General features: G+C 38.1%; 1 protein-coding gene across 1 annotated transcript in view; it reads right to left on the reverse strand.

Moving 5' to 3' along the window:
- DDX60L (DExD/H-box 60 like) overlaps window positions 1-18,203 on the reverse strand; it is a 118,250-nt gene that overhangs the window by 78,583 nt on the left and 21,464 nt on the right. The window contains exons 6-10 of the mRNA XM_074040736.1: window positions 17,133-17,249; window positions 15,308-15,421; window positions 12,375-12,533; window positions 8,661-8,802; window positions 7,428-7,583 (exon numbers count right to left, since the gene is read on the reverse strand). Of these exons, the coding sequence (XP_073896837.1) occupies window positions 7,428-7,583; window positions 8,661-8,802; window positions 12,375-12,533; window positions 15,308-15,421; window positions 17,133-17,249 (688 nt within the window). The remainder of the gene's footprint in view (window positions 1-7,427; window positions 7,584-8,660; window positions 8,803-12,374; window positions 12,534-15,307; window positions 15,422-17,132; window positions 17,250-18,203) is intronic.

An 18,203-nucleotide genomic window follows, 5' to 3' on the forward strand; every position in this document is an offset into this window, starting at 1 on the left:
GCTGCGGTTACACTATAATGTGTCTAGTTGGGGGTGTGTGTGTGTGTGTGTGTTGTGGGCATAGCTGCATGAATGTGTATAGGTGTATGTCCTATATGAGACTCATTTCTGCATCCTAACTCCAGGTATTTGTGTCTTTCATTAAATCAGAAAAAAAATTATTTTCAGTCATTATCTATGGATATTTCTTCCTCTGATGTCTCTATTGTCTGCTTCTGAAACTCCAATTGGACATGTGATTGACCTAAGGTATCCAAAGGCTTAGAGAGATTGGAAGGTCAGAGTGACTTCTCATGTAAGATCTGCTCACTCAATCCATAAGGGTGCAGAGGACACACCTTCCACCACAACTATGAGAAATAAAATTGTAAGGGGAACCCCAGAATTCTGGAATAGCTCCATGGTGACTCTACTGTGTAAGTCAGAAATTGCAGTGGGAAATGCTACCAGCAAACTGGGTTCCCTAAATGCAACAGGGATAATTCAATCCTGGGGTGGCAGGGGCCAAGTGGCAGCACTTAATCACTAAAGATAAGGTAGTTATGGTTACCATAATGGACGGCAAAGTCAAAGCAGTAATCTGAACAGTCTGATTCACAGAAACCTACGGCATTGGCTAGCTGGTCTTAGTGTTCCTAGAAAAAAACAATAGATGGGCATTCCACTAAATTCTAAATTGATCTGTATAAGAGAAAGAGTTCTAAGGAAAGTGAACAAATGCCTAATTTAAATCACCAGTCATGGCTCCTAATCAGTTCTTAAACTTAAGCCCCGTTACAGACCCAGAATCCCTTGATTGGAGAGAAGGCTGAGTCCTTTTGAAGAAGGTCCCTGCTCCACTGCCCAAACTCATACTGTTCATCTTTCTTCAGTCATCCTCAAAGGGACCTACTGCTATTTATCAGAGTGACTGTCCACTGGAGAAGGGGAAATCATCTGACTTCAGGGGATTACTGGATACTGATTCTGAACTGGCACTAATTCCAGGCGACCCAGAATGTCACTGTGCCCCCCACCGCCCACCCCCCAGTCAGTAAGGGCTTGTGGAGCATCAGGTGACTCATGAAGTTTTCTCTCAAGTTCATCTCCCAGTGGGTCCCTGAATCTACTGTGTGGTTATTTCACCAGTTTCAGAATGTATAACTGGGACAGACATACTCAGCAACTCAACAAATCCCCGGGTTGGTTCCTTGACCTATGGAACGAGGGCTTATTGTAGCCACTAGAACTGTCTATACTTAGAATCATAAGCCAAAAGTAATACTGCATTCCTGGAGGGATTGCAGAGATTAACGCCACCATTAAAGACTTGAATAATACAGGAGTGGTGATTTTCCTCACATCCACATTCAGCGTGACTATTTGGCCTATGCAGAAAGACAGACGGATTCTAGAAACTGCCAATAGGTTCCTGTAAATTTAACCCTATGATGATTCCAACTGCAGCTGCTGTTCCAGGGTTGGTTTCATTGTTTGAGTAAAATAATACAGCTCCTGGTACCTGGTACGCAGCTATCGAGCTGGCAAATGCTTTTTTTCTCCATTCCTGTTAATAAAGACCACCAGGAACCCTTTACTTTCAGCTGGGAAGGCCAGAAAAATACACCTTCACTGTCCTACCCTAGCCCTATGTCATAATTTAGCCCCCTGGGAATTTTTCTGGAAGAAAATTATTTCTTCCACAAAGCATCTCACTGGTCCATCACATAGTTAATATTACGCTGCTCGGATCCACTGAATAAAAAGTAGACACTACTTGACATACCAATAAGACATTTGTATGTCAAAGATGGGAAATAAATTCAGCAAAAATTCAGAGAATTTCCATCTCAGCAAAATTTGTTGATGGTGGAAAATGAATGGAACAAAAATTCAAGGATGTTCCACCTCTGCATAACTTGTAGGAATCCAGTTGTGTGGGGTATATCAAGATATCCTTTCTTAGGAGAAGGGTAGTTGTTGCATCTGGCCCCCTCCTACAATTAAAAAATAAAGTATAATGCCTGGGGGACCTTTGTGAATTTGGAAGGCAACATATTTCTCACTTAGGTGTGCTATTCTGGCTTATTTATCAAGTGACCTGAAAAGCTGCTAGTTCTTATTGGAGCCAAGAATAAGAGAAGGCCCTGCAACACGTCCACGCTGACACAATTGCAGGCTGATTATAGATTGCTTCCCTCATGAAAGGAGTCATTCCCTCTGGAACAGACAGTTACTCTGGATATAGTTACCCTCCCTGCATGCAATGCTTCTGCCAAAAATACCATCCTTGGACTTACAGAACCCTTATCCACAATCTTGGTGTTTCACACGATATGGTTTCTGATCGAGGAGCTCACTTTACAGAAAATGAGGTGTGGAGGTGGGTCTATGTTCATGGAATGCACAGGTCTTACCATATTCTCCATCATCCTGAAGCAGTTGCCTCAGTAGAATAGTCTAACAGCCTTTTAGAGACACAGTTACAGTGTGAGCTAGGTGGAAATACTTTGAAGGCTGGGGCAACGTTCTCCAGAAGGCAGTAACTGCTCTGAATTAGTGTCCAATATATAGTGTTGTTTGTGAATTATAGGCATAATTCACAAATTCAGGATTCCAGAGATAGAAAAGGGATGACTATTACTCCTAAGTGATATGCTAGCAAAATTTCTGCTATCTGTTCTGGCAACTCTATGTTCTGTCTGTTTAGAGATCTTAGTTCCAAAGAGAGGAATGTTTCCACCAGGAGACACAATGATTCTGTTGAACTAGAAGTTAGGACTGCCATCTTGCCATTTTGAATTCCTTGTGCCTCTGAATCAACAGGCAAAGGAAAGGGTTATTGTGCTGGCTGCTATGATTGATCCTGATTCTCAAGGGGACATCGGGCTGTTACTACTCAATGGAGGGGAAAGAGAAAGTATGTCCAGAATACAGGCGATCCCTTAAGGATCCTGTAGTACATCCCTTCGTACTACCATGCCATGTGATTAATGTCCATGGAAAACTACAACAAACCAATGCAAACAGTACTCTATGGGTCCATACCCTTAAGGAACAAAGGATTGGATTGGACTGTGTTCTTTGAAGAGACATGTTCAAGTCCTAATTACCGCTACCTGTGAATGTGACCTTATTTTGAAATAGGGTCTTTGCAGATGAAATCAAGTTAAGATAAGGTTATTCTGGATTAGGGTGAGGCCTAATGTAATAACTGGTATTCTTTTAAGAACAGAGAATCTTGCACACAGACCCAGAGGGAACACACAGAGAGAAGGAGAACACTATGTAAAGGGAGAGGCAGAGATGAAAGCGATGCATCTACAAGCCAAGGAACACCAAGGATTGCCAGCAGCCGCCAGAAGCTGAGAGAGGCATGGGATTGTAAATTTAAAATAAAATTCAAAGCCCAACCCCCACAAATAACTGAATGGATCCCCTAATGGCCAAGGTTACCCCCAGAGAAACCTTTAAAACTGAGTTCTGAGCCACGATGCAAAGGGAAGTCAGATAGGCCTCACTACACCCCTCTCCCTTTTGCAGTTTAGACACAAAAACTGACTAGCATTAATGTTAAAATAGAGATTGCAAGACTGACAGAACAGACTCTTTGTGGCAATAAGATCATTAACAAGACCTAAGGCCAGGTCCAAGGTGACATCATGCGCCCTACAGGCCACTATGACTCAGTATACCATGACGTGCTCTGAAAACCTGACTCTGGCAGAACATCACATGATGATGAGCAGACTCCTGGTCTTAACTTAAACCTTTCTGCTAACTCCAAGTTTTTTGTTTGTTTGTTTGCTTTGTTTTTTGAGACAGTGGTGCGATCTCAGCTCACCGCAACCTCTTCCTCCCAGGTTCAAGTGATTCTCCTGCCTCTGCCTCCTAAGTAGCTGGGATTACAGGCACGTGCCACCATGACCAGATAATTTTTTGTATTTTTAGTAGAGACGGGATTTCACTGTTAGACAGATGGTCTTGATCTCCTGACCTTGTGATCTGCCTACCTCGGCCTTCCAAAGTCCTGGAATTACAGGCCTGAGACACAGCGCCTGGCCCCAAGTTTTTAGACAAAGCTTTGTTCCTTTAAACAATTGCAAATGAAATCATCTCCAAATCTACCTATAATCTGTAAGCTCCTGCTTACATGTATATACCTCCCATGTATTAATTTATGTCTTTGCCTGTAACTCCTGCCTCCCTGAAATGTATAAAACCAAACTGTAACCCAACCACCTCAGGGCCACTTACTCAAGACTTCTTGGGATTGTGCTTTCCCCAGGCCACAGTCACCCATATAGCTCAGAATAAACCTCTTTGAAATATTTTACAAAGTTCAGTTTTTCCATTAACAGTTTGGCTTTTAAATCAAACCCTCCACAAGAAACCAATTTTGTAGACAATTTGATTTCACACATTAACCTCCAGACCTGTAAGAGAATAAACTTCTGTTGCTGTAAGCCACCAGCTTGTGGTGCTTTGTGACAGCGGCCCTGGAAAAGGAGGACCTCAGGCAAAGAACCATAACCAGCTTAGGTGCTTGCTGGTGCAAAGGGTATAGGGAATAGGTAATGGGAGGAGGAGGCAGTCATAAATACCAGCTATGACCATGTGACCAGTTGCAGAAATGAGGACTGTAATAGTTAGGGGCATTTCTTCCTTATTTTGTCTTGAAAATATACATATTAAGCAGACATTTTTGTTTTCTTCTTTTATCAGTTTACATACAATGTAGTCATAAAAGTATGCTTTGTATCACAGTATTAGGTTACAGGATATCAAAGTAGAAGAGTGAAAATCGCCCAAGAACTTAGCGTTATCTTTTGAAGGAAGAGTTAACATGTTGTTGGTTGTACGCAGGATAGTTGTATCATGTTAAGCACAAGTGTGATTTTGTTAGTGCCTTTATTGGGAGATTAAGTATGGTTTAAGGATATGTATACGGGTGCTCAGATGACAAGAGGTAGACTGAAATGGTCAGTTTTAGGTGTCAACTTCATTAGCCTATAGTTCCCTAGTTATCCAATCAAACACAAATCTGTTTGTTGTTGTAAAGGTATTTGTAGATGGGCTTAAAGACTACAATCGATTTACTTTAAGTAAAGTAGACTATCCTAGATAATCTAGATGAGCCTGATCCAATCATCTCAAAGTCCCTGAGTGCAGAATTGAGGTTTCCCTGAAGTAGAATAAATTCCACCTGTGACCTGCAGCTTCAGCTCATGCCCCAAAGTTCCAGCCTCTCCTTCCTTAATACTTGCCCTATAAATTTTGGACTTGCTGAGCCAGTCCCTATAATCAGGTAAGGCAATTCCCTGCAATAAATCTCTTAATATATGTATCCTACTAGTTCTGTTTATCTGGTAGAAAAATAACTGATACACTTCCCAAATGGGTCTTCGACTCAATACAACAATAATCCAAGTTATTATTAAAAATTAACAAGCCAATTATAAAATTTAAATGAAAATGCAAAGGACTCAGAATAAACTAAACAATCTTCAAAAGAACAAAGTTGGAGCACTTACACTACCAAAACCAAAGTTTCTTACAGAACTACCATAATCAACTTTTATATTAGTTCAAGGATAAACAAGGCTCAAGGATAAACCTATGAAAGAGAACAGAGGGCGAAGAAATAACCCCTCTCTCACACCATACAAAAGTAAATTCAAGATCAATCACAGACTTGTGAAATACTCATGACCTATATTTTATAAATGGACAAAAGACAAGCAGGCATTTCACAAGAGGATATTCAAATGGCCAATAACAGATGAAAAGTCCAAGAAAATGCAAATTAAAACCACAATGAGCTACCTCCACGCACCCATCAGAATGGCCAAAATAAAAAAGACTAACAGTAGGCTGGGCATACACCTGTAATCCCAGCAGTTTGGGAGGCAGAGGTGGAAGGTTTGCTTGAGGCCAGGAGTTCAAGGTTACAGTGACCTATGATGGTGCCTCTGTACGCCAGCCTGGGCAACAGAGTGACACTCTGTCTCATTAAAAAAAAAAAAAAAAAAAAAAGATTGACAAGGCTGGGAAGCAATTCTAAAATTCCAAAATGCCCACATGGAAGGTGGGAGTTTAACTTGGAACTATCACTTTAGAAAATATTTGGACAGTAGTTCATAAAGCTGCATTTCTATGTATATACTTGAAGTGAATAAATGCATATATCTACCTAAAGTTATATGTAAGAATATTCATAACAGTTTTACCCTTCAATCACTTCTCATTACTCTTACAATTTCCTAAGTCCTTAACAGAGCCAACAAGTACCCCCTACTCAGTTTCATCAGCTTTTCTCCTCTCTGGTTACATAAACATATCTCAGCCCCTTGGGGAATTCTAAAGTACCATGTCCCCTCTGGAAAACCTTTTGCTCTTCCCTTCCCCCAGCAAACTATTACTCATCCTTCAGACCAGGACTCATTTCACTTCTCTTCACTTCTTCAGAGAGGTCAACCTTTCCAGACTGGGTTGTGTCTCTTAATCTTTAGTTTCCACAGCATTCATTAGTTCCTCCTTCATATCCATCAGCAGCTTTGAAATCATTTTACTGCTTCTTCAACAATTCAATCTCCAATAGTTAGGAAATGCTCCAAATGGACAGAGTGTAATATATTCATACAAAGAGACAGTTCACAGCAATAACTTTTAAGCATAATGGTAAATACAACAGGCAGGAATGTCTCAGACATTATACTGACAGAAAAAAAAATAGAAAGAATATATACTATACGATTCCATCCCAACAAAGTTCAAAGCAGACAAAACTAAGAAACTGTATTGAAGTCTGTGAAAGAGACGACAGGAGCGGGAGGATGGATTGGGAAGTGGCATGACGAACTTTCTCTTGAGGTGCTAGAAATGGCCTCTCTCTTGATCTGGGTGGTTATCACACAGATGTATATATCTGTGTAAAATTTCACCAGACTTTCGTGCACACTGGTTTACTTTAACCACATTATTATATGTATCTTAAACCTCAATTAAGAGGTAAACAAGAAAGCACAGGCCGGGCGCGGTGGCTCAAGCCTGTAATCCCAGCACTTTGGGAGGCCGAGACGGGCGGATCACGAGGCCAGGAGATCGAGAGACGATCCCGGCTAACACGGTGAAACCCCGTCTCTACTAAAAAATACAAAAAAACTAGCCGGGCGGGGTGGCGGGCGCCTGTAGTCCCAGCTACTCGGGAGGCTGAGGCAGGAGAACGGCGTAAACCCGGGAGGCGGAGCTTGCAGTGAGCTGAGATCCGGCCACTGCACTCCAGCCTGGGTGACAGAGCAAGACTCCGTCTCAAAAAAAAAAAAAAAAAACAAGAAAGCACAGTGAAGGAAAATTATTCACACTTGGAACAACTGAATTATTACAGCTTCTAAAAGTTGTTCAGGAAAAACACGCTTTTGTTCCACTATAATTTACCCATTTAATACCTTGAATGACTGATTTCTTTTGTCCAAGAAAAGGTCTTCTTGTTGTTCTCAGAGGAAAACACTTTCCAACATAAAATTCTTTAACCAGGTGTGACACAATATTCCACAGGTGTTCATAATCCCTCCTAATGGAATCTCCCAAATTCAAATGTGGTTCTGCATAACAATAAAAAATATTAAAATCTTAAAAGTCATACACATGCAGACACGCACAGAGCATCTTTTTTGAATAAATTCATAGAGCTCTGGGAAGATGATCAGATATGGAAACTTAGAGTGAGTTACACATTTGCATGAAAATTAGTCATGACACTATGACAGTAGTTTTTTAAAGTCATTTTCTCTTTAAATATAATGCAGAGCCAGTTCCTGTGACATGGGCCTGTGGTTCCAGCTACTCAGGAGGCTGAAGCAGGAGGATCACTTGAGCCCAAGAGTTCAAGGCCATCTGGGCAACATACTGAGATACCCTCCCCCTGCTAAAAAAAAAAAAATTAACAATGGAACATCACCGTTTTAATCATAGTCCTTATTAAATAATACTAATGATAAATATATAATTATTTCCTAAAATAATGAAGAACAATATGCTACATATAAGCTTGCAACTTTAAAAACTAATTTAAAAACAAGTTTTTAAAGAGTTTACAGAATATGGAGAAGGTGAGAATTTTGTTAAAACTAGTAAAATTTGCTACATTTTATGCAGTGAGTTTATTCAAATGTTTGTCATCTAAGGGAATTAAATGCCAGAAGCCCAACAAACTCCAACAACGTTCATTCAGGAAAGATATGTTTTGAAATGTTTTATTATTCTCTGACTATGTAAGCCACTCTAGATAACTTACTCTATAAAAATATTCAAAGGAAGGCAAAAATTATGTATGTACCAAAATGCAGTTTTATTTATTTTTAGGAAAAATGCAATACACCCTTAAATGTTCAAAAATAGTGAAAGGATTATATTAATTACAGTAAGTGTTATAAAATATGCATCTACCACTTAAATAAAAATATAACTTAATATTATGTCATATTCTCATTTTCAAATGCTATTAAACTCATTTTCAAATGCTATTAAGTGAAGTAAAAATAAAATACATAAAAAGTATGTATACACACAAACAAAGGTTTTCAAAAAACAAAAATGTTGCTGTGGTATGTACTGGAAAACTTATAAGGGTTTTATGTAATTTGTTTATGATATTATGTTAATACATATTAAGATACTACCTTGAGTACTTTCAAATTCATAGTAAAAGGCAATATTCTTTAACAATTGTTCATCATGCAAGTCAGAAACATGATTTAAATTCAGATTCCAGCATCCCAAAACGTTTAAGTTGCTTAAAATGAAATGTTCACACCACTTGTTCTGAAAATTAAAAATAAAACATTATTAGCAGGGAGTCATGGAATAATTTCATACTCATGGTTAACCCCCTGTAAGGTAGGTCACAAGGGACATTTCTGGGTGGAATGATAAAGTCATTACAACCACAAAGATTACAGACGGTAGTCTATAAGTCTCCAGACTAATGGTTTCATGTCTTTACTTTTAAAACTGGGAACTGCACTGCTTATCCTAGTACTCATAATTTACCTTATAGTACGCTGTTCCCTTAATGTGGTACTAAAACTATAGATGACAATACTAACACCTTTGTCATGTAGGTCCTGGAATCCCAGCCAGGCTTGCATAAGTACATTCAGACAGTCGCAAATGATTCCTTTTCTCTCACTTTGGGGTCAACACCTAACCCCATGACACCCCTGGTGAGCAGGAAGAAGTTAGAGCGGTCTTTGCCTTTTTCCATCTTCTTTAGCCACGACCTTAAGATTAAGATGTTATAAAACCGAAAAGGAGGGATCGAAACCACCATTGCAAAACTATGACTGAGATGGTGAAAGAGATCTGACTTAACGAATTCTACCTTGCTTCTAACCTCCAAGTTGTTCTTGTTCATTCCTGGGTATAGGCTGAACTACAACTATCTTTGGAAGGAACTTAGCTTACAGTTTATAGTTTGAAACAAAGATGATAACAGCCCTTTCTCAAAACAAACCCGCTTCATTCCTGGGGACTAGACTGCCCTTGGAGGACTAACAAATTAGTCAAAAGATTAGAAATTATGGCTTAGAAGTCATGCAGCTAGAGGCTACAAGATTCTGACCCTTCCCAGTATCCCTCCTGGGGATAAAATCACTATTGTAAAACCTAACCAGCGCTTGAGATACTTTGCAGACCCTTCACTTGATAGATCAGCTGACATCAGCCATCTGATCTTGTGGCCCCCATCCAGGAAATGACTCAGTGCAACAAGACAGCTTCAATGCCCTATGATTTCATCTCTGACCTGACCAATCAGCACTCTGGGCTCACTGGCTTCCCCCTATCCACCAAGGTGTCCTTAAAACTCTGATCTCCAAATGCTCAGGGGAGACTGAATTGAGTAATGATAAAACTCTGGTCTCCCTAAAAAAAAGAAAAAAAAAAAAAAAAGATTACAGATGAACTAAGACCAACTTCAAGGAGAGAGTTGCCTCCACTACCTTTATTTTATAACCATCCACTCATTAGTTTTGAATATTCCATAGATTTTGTACCCCATCACTCTACCAAAACAGCTCTTAATAATAACTAGCCTAGGCTAGGTACCATGGCTCATGCCTATAATCTCAACACTTTGTGAGGCTGAGGCAGGAGGATTGTTTGAGCCCAGGCATTCGAGACCAGCCTTGGCAACATGACCAGACCTTGCCTCTACAAAAAATAAAATTAGCCAGGCATGGTGGTGTGTGCCTATAGTCCCATCTATTAGGGAGGCTAAGGTGGGAGGATCACTTGAGCCTGGGGGGTTGAGGCTGCAGTGAGCTATGGTCATGCTACAGCACTCCAGTCTGGGCAACAGAGCAAGACCTTGTCTCAAAACAGTAGTAATAACTGGCCTTGACTTTCATGCCATTAAAGTCACTGAATTTTCTGTCAGCATCCTCATATTATCTTCAGAATTTAACACTAATAAACCATTCCCTTCTTTTTGAAATATCTGATCCAAATTTTTATTCCCAGTCCAAAGAATACTGAAACTGCCTTTTAGGTATTTCCTTTGGAAGTCTCATTGCCACCATCTCAAACTCACTATTTCCCAAATTCATTATTTTCCTCCTCAGAATGTTCTTCTTACAGTGGCAGCATTCACACAGTTGGCCTAGCCAGAAACCAGAAAGTCATCTTTGACTCTTCCTTCTCCCTTCTGCCTCATAGCCTATTCCTTAACCCTGTCAGCTTCAAAGCCTTGAAGAACTAAAGAACTCTTGCATTTTCGACTTCTATTTGTTCCTATTGCCACCAACATTTTAGCCATGTTAGCATCATCACCATGTGATCACCGGGGCGGTTTCCTCATGTCTACATTTGGATGTCCACAATGCGCTCTATGCACTTCAGCCAAAGAACCTTTAAACAAAAATGTCAATTTCAGCTTGAAACCCTTCAATCACTTCTCACTACCCTTAGGATTTCCTAAGTCCTTAACAAAGCCAACAAGTACTATATTGAGTTTTCTTCTACCCCCTCAGCTTCATCAGCTTTTCTCCTCTCTGGTCTCACTAAACGTATCTCAGCTCCTTGGGGCATTCGCAAGTGCTACCTCCTCTCTTGAAAACCTTTTGCTCTTCCCTTCCCCCAGCTAACTATTACTCATCCTTCAGAACATGAGTCATTTCACTTCTCTTCACCCTTCAGAGAGGTCAGCCTTTCCAGACTGGGTTGTGTCTCTTAATCATCAGTTTCCAAAGCTTCGTTAGTCCCTCCTTCATATCCATCAGCACCTTTGGAATCATTTTACTGTTTATTCAATAATGCAAACTGAAATTCCATGGAAAAAGAAGAGATAAGAGTTTGTATTTCTCTCAACTCCTTTCTTGGTGCTGATCACAGTGAATATGCACTGAATAAACGTGTGTGGACTGGCTGCCTGACAGATTAGTTTTAAAATGTCTTTGATAACAATTTGACAGTATCTATCAAGATCCTCAAATTCTCCACACCTTTTTGGCTTATCATCTCTTTTCCCATTTCAGAAAATCTATTCAAAGTAGTTCATTACAAATTAAAAGGAAAACTTTAAACACAAAATCCCTCAAGGCCAGTAGCATTTACGATACAAAAGCTTCAAATGATCCTAATGTCCCTTGACAGAGAGATGATTAAGTAAACTACAATATGATCACTCAAACATATTTAGTAGCCATAATAATTATGCTAACCAGCCTGAGTGAATGGACACCCCGTTCTCCACGATGTGATTAGTAGGCATCGCATGCCTATAGCAAAATATCTCACACACGCAATGAGGATGTACAACTACTATGTACTCACAAAAATTAAACATTTAAAAAATTATGCTAACCAAAAGTGAAAATACTTTTACAATAAAATAATATGTAGTATATACTGTATGATTGCAACCAAAACAAAAACTATGCCCTAAAATAAAAAATGAAGAAAATTAAACTAAAATATTAACAGTTAACAGTATTAATTTGAGCAGTGGGTTAGGAATACATATTATCAATTTTGCTTCAATTTTTAACTTTCCTTTAATACGCTTTTATTATAAACAGAAAAAATAAATACATAAACACTTTTCCTGAGTTTCTCTACAAAGAGAACATAGTATCAATCAATTTTCTATGATTGATTATACAAAAACAAGATCTCATCAGAGATACGAGGGAAAAAGAGGAAGGCTCTCATGCTTCTGTAAAACGGATATATTGTGGTTTTCCTCATTACACTACCAAAAATAGAAGTTGTTGAAAATAGGACCTTGACTGATCAGCTAATTAGATCTGGCATTATTCCAATATAACTCTTGTTTTAAAGGTGATCATGGTTTTCACCTCTCACGTTCAGACAAAAAATAAACAAAATATGTTTACCATTTTTAAGAAAGAATCACTGTCCCAAAGCCAAGAGCATGTGACGACTCGAGAACAAGCTCTCTGAGAAAGGGGTAAGTGGAGTTGAAAAGCCACACAGAGGCAACGCAGTCTGCAGAAATCTTCCACCTCCTGCAGGGATAGGCAATTACTGTGCACCTGCGTACAATAAAGAAGATGAGAACAGCCACAATGTCACGCTGTGAAATGGCATTGAAATCGGCACTCCATGAAGATACATATCTTCAAAGTTTTACATCTACATTTGTGAGAAAGTCCCCTTCCGCATATACAAAATCTGGCTGCACTGATACAGAAGTAGGTAAGAGGGAGGGAAAGCTCCAGGCTTAGTAGTTCACATAATGCATTTCCTAGGATTTTCAGTGAAGCTGGACTTTACATGAGCCGGCAGCAAAGGAAGTCCCTGACCCAGAGGTCTGAGCATTGATAGAGTCCCATGTAAAATGCTCTGTCATTTCAGAGAGTGAAGAATAATTTCCACAAACCCATGGCAGGTTCAGGGTGAGAAATCCCGGATGGCAATCTATCTGTAAAACATATTGAATGAGAAATCGGGGAAGGAAATGGTCAAGTTTCACCTCCTGTGGCAGACTTCAGAACTATTTCCGAACATATAAAGGGTTATCACACGGAAGGTTAAAAAAAAACTTAATCTGGGTATCTTCATAGAGCAAAATTAGGGATAACTGAAATTACAAGGAGACTGATTTGGGTTCAATATGTTCATTTGTTTAAACTTAGAACTACTAAAAACATCATGCATGCTCATATGAAAATATTTTTCCAAAAACAATTAGTAAAGTACAGTAAGGAGATTCAAATGAGATTGTGGTCCCTATCCATCTCTAACTCATGTAAGAAAGAAGCAAATTAATCAATATGAACTTTTATGAGAAATCAACTTTTATACCCAGAACCCTATGATCTGTGCTATTCACACTCCCACTCACAGCACATCTTCAGCATAGCATAAAAGTGAATATATTAAGGTAATTATCATTTTTAAGTATGCCCTTAAAATTCTGACAATCATGCTGAAATAATGTAAAGTTTTTAAGTTCTTCATTTTTTACTGTTTATCTTCAAAAATTAAAGTATTCAAGGTCACAATTTTAGAGAAATCTACATAGCTAAGGTCTACTGTATTACATACTAAATTAAAATATTGGAGTGCTCTGTCTCCTACATTAAAAAGGAGGACTATTGCACAATAATTCAGGATCTGGGCTCTGAAAATTGACTCCAGTCAAGACACTGCATGAGTCAGTTCTCCTATATGTAAAAAATCAGGATAGTAACAGTACACTTTCTCATAGGGTTTCTGGAAAAACTAAATGAGATTAGACACGTGAAATATCTAGAATATCACCAATACATAGTAAGCCCTAAGTGTTACCTATTATTAGCTAGACTTCATAACATCCCAGCTCTGTAGGTTGAAAGCAGCTATTAGAACACATTGGACAATCAATATCCTTAGCTAAGTGAATTAATAAATGTGTTCTCAGTCAAGAGAAAATCAAAGATGGGAAATTCAAACTAAGGAAAGAATCAAGAAGGAAGAAGCACAAAATGCTCACGGCTCTCTCCATTCTCTATGGTGCTCCTGAAGAGTTAAGGTTTTTTTTGGTTTTTTTTTTTTTTTTTTTTTTTTTTTTTTTGTTAGCAACTAGAAGGGTGTTGTTGTCATTTGTTGGGATGGAGAAGAGTGAGGCAGGAGCAGGTTTGGGGAGTTTGGTTCCAGAAATCCTAAATTTGAGATGTCTATTACAAATCCAAGTGAAAATGTTGAGTTGGTGGTTCAGACTAGAGGTCTGAAATTTCTCTAGTTATTTCAAAGGGACGTTAAAATTGCCTTCCAAGATATGTGTGATCAATAGGGGTAGATATCCTGTCTATTTCTTCTCTCTCCCCAAATATATTTATTTTTGGCATGTGTTACCATGCACAAAGTATATCACGCTGATAGATTTAAGAAATTGACAGTTTTCTCCTGTAGAATACTAACTTCTTGAGCCCTGTACAGTCACATTTTTTGTTTCTTTTTCTTTCTCTTTTTTTTTTCCTATTTCTTTTATTGCTGTTTGTTTTAGGAACAGAGTTTTTCAGCCTGAAACACACCGATATCTAGACTGCATACAAACTTGTGTGAGTGGGTGTGTGTGTGCGTGTGTGTGCACTTATGCAAGCAGGGATGCATATAGTAGAGCGGAAAATCCATGTTCCTCAAGATTCCTAAAGGGCCCTATAAGCTGAAAACAATTATACAAACTCAGGTTCTCTATAGTCTCAGTGATACTAATAAACAACAACAGAACCGTTATTTTAAATACACAGCTTAACAGAGCAGAATCATTACAAGCTGTGGAGCCAACCATCCTAGTCAAAATCCAGGCTGCCTTTTACCATGTGATTTTAGGTAGGTTAGGGAAGTCGCGGTCTCAAAGTCTTGAATCGACAGGAGGGATCATTGCTCTACTGAAAAGTTGTTGTAAGATTACATGGTGTCAGGTAACACAGAGAGCCTGAAACACAGCATACAGGGGGACCCCTCCTCCAATTTGTTTCTTTTCTTCCTCCTCACTTTCTCTGTTTGTTAGAACTGGGCTAAATAACTACTAAGTGAAACACCAGATAAAACTTACCGTACATTGTATTTTAAGAAAAACACTAAATTATATAACATAATATTTTCTTATCTATACCTATTCTAATTGTTCTCTCTTTTTTGTTATTTAATACATGTAACTTGGTGTGGGAAGGAGCTAAATTCCTAATGAAGAAAATGGCCATCAGAAACCAAGAGTATGTCAACAGTGGAGAACCTGATGCCACCAGTGAAGTTACACCAGTAACACCTGATGAACGACAGTTATACCTTTCTGCCCGGCGGCTGCCTTCTTTTTACTTACTAAGATGCGATGGTACATTCTCAAGGATAGTGAACATGATGTGACACAGAGAACACGCTGGATGTCCGATCCTTCTGGCCATAGGCACTGAAGCAGAAATAGAGTCTGACACGCCTATCAAAAGAGAAATTTCTTCAAATGTCAAATTATTTAGAAATATTCTTTTACTCAGAAGTGCTCTTGTAAGAAACATAAAGAAAATGACTGTATAGATTTGACTAAACAGATCTTTAAATGTTTAGTTTAAAAATGTATAATTTTAATGATAGAAAATTAAAAAATAATTACAATCAATATGGCAGAGAAATATGAAAACCTAAATATGTAAAGAAATAAATAACTCAGTAAGAAATTAAGATTTAGTAAAACATGAACGACTGATTCACAAAGGAGGAAATAGATTATTAATAAAAATGAAATCATTCCATTTTACTAAAAATCAGATAAATATACGTTAAAACAATAATTAGCTTGTTATAAATATCAATAATATCAAAATTTTAAAAATAATATAATGCAACATTGAAAACTGTGCAGTGAGTCACTTCTCTGACAGATTAAAGATGAAAGTACAGGTAGATATAGAATTTCTGCAAAGCTCTTTGACAACATCCATCAAGATCATTAAATATGTTCATGTCTTATGATCCAGTTTTGAATTTCTGGGAATTTAGCATAGCAGAATAATAATCCAATATGTATACAAAAAATGTATACATCAAAATGTTCATTATAACATTATTTATATCCGCCAAAATTTTGAAGTAATTTAAGTGTCTAGCATTAAGAAAATGTAATGCACTCATTAGATATTACATTTATGAAAACTTCTTAATGACAAAAAAATGTACTAATCTTAATGAAATGTACACTAAAAATATATATACAGTCTGGGAATGGTGGCTCACAGCTATAATCCCAAGAATTTGGGAGGCCAAGGTAGGAGGAGCACTTGAGCCCAGGAGTTCAAGACCAGCCTGGGTAACGAAGTGAGACACCATCTCTATATAAAATAAAAATGAAATATTAGGCAGGCATAGTGGCATATGCCTGTGGGTCCAGCTACTCAGGAGGCTGAGGTGGGAGGATCACTTGAGCCTGGGAGGTCAAGGCTGCAGTGATCCATGATTGTGCCACTGTACTCCAGACTAGGCAACAGAGTGAGGCCTTGTCTGGAAAAATAAGAAAAAACACCAAAAACACATATATAAACTATACACACACACACACACACACACACACACACAGTATGTCCTCAGCTACATAAAAATATACGTCAAAATGCTAATATCAAGAAGTGGAATTATGGATATTCTTACTACTTTTCTGTTTTTTCCAAACTTTCTCATGCAACTATCTTTTACCATTTGAGAATCAGAAAAAAAAAACAAGAAAGAGGTGCTTAGTAGTCCATCATGATAAACAGTAGTATAAAGCATAGTTTGAGAAGATCATCAGAAAATTAGATTTAAGGTATAATTAATTTCACATTTTGACTGTTTATATGGCAAATGATATCTTAGAGCCCTCCTCAATTTGAATAATGGAAAATAAACATTACTGTTGCATTAAGTACTATAACTTTCTAGTTTTCCAGAGTCCGTCTTAAAATATGGCTCCTAGAAATGAACATAAAATTACATATGCCATCCGATGAATTCAAAGTACATTGAGAGCATGACATTCTAAGATTCAGATAGTATACATGTACTAAGGAGGTATATGGCACCCTTTAGTCTGGTCTAAGGACTGACCTAATCACAAGTTGGTTCTCATTTATCAAATTCTATCAAACTTTTATTTAAGGAAATGAAAATGTTAATACCTCTTTCATCATATCATTCCATTTCAAATGTTCAAAATGAGGTGCTAATGCTGAAATCCTTCTTTCTTCCAAGTGTTGTATGAGGCTTTTATATGCACTCTGAATCACTGCTTCATTCTGTAAAAGGGAGAAAACCATATAAAATACCTTAAATAAAGTGTTTCTCAGCTGTAAAAAATGAGACACTTGATATAAATCAAAACCACAATGAGATATTATCTCATGCCAGTCAGAATGGCAATTATTAAAAAGTCAAGAAACAACAGATGCTGGCAAGGTTGCAGAGAAATAGGAATGCTTTTACACTGTTGATGGGGATGAAATTAGTTCAATCATTATGGAAGACAGTGTGGCAATTCCTCAAAGACTCAGAACCAGAAATACCATTTGATCCAGCAATCCTATTACTGGGTATATACCCAGAAGAATATAAATCATTCTATTGTAAAGATACATGGATAAGTATGTTCACTGCAGCACTACTCACAATAGCAAAGACATGAAATCAACGCAAATGCCCATCTATCATAGATTGAATAAAGAAAATGTGGCACATATATCTCATGGAATACTATGCAGCTGTAAAAAGGAACAACATCATGTCTTTTGCAAGGACATGGATGGAGCTCGAAGCCATTATCCTCAGCAAACTAATGCAGGACCAGACAACCAAACACCACATGTTCTCACTTATAAGTAGGAGCTGAACAATGAGAACACATGGACACAGGGAAGGGAACAACACACACTAGGGCGTATTGGGGAAACGGGGGAGGGAGAGCATCAGGATAAGTAACTAATGCATGCAGGGCCTAATAACTAGGTGATGGGTTGACAGGTGCAGCAAACCACCATGGCACACATTTACCTATGTAACAAATCTGCATGTTCTGTACATGTATCCCAGAACTTAAAATAAAGTTAAATTAATTTTGTAATGAGATATTTGAATTCTACATGTGTTATAAGGTATACTAAGCAAAATCACCCTCAAATGTCTTTAGGGCAATTTTTCTTAAGCTCTGATAAACATGCATATTCCCTCTTTGCCAAATTAATTTTTATTTGAGT

The sequence above is a fragment of the Macaca fascicularis genome, chromosome 5 (genome assembly GCF_037993035.2).
Source record: "Macaca fascicularis isolate 582-1 chromosome 5, T2T-MFA8v1.1".
NCBI lineage: Eukaryota > Metazoa > Chordata > Mammalia > Primates > Cercopithecidae > Macaca > Macaca fascicularis.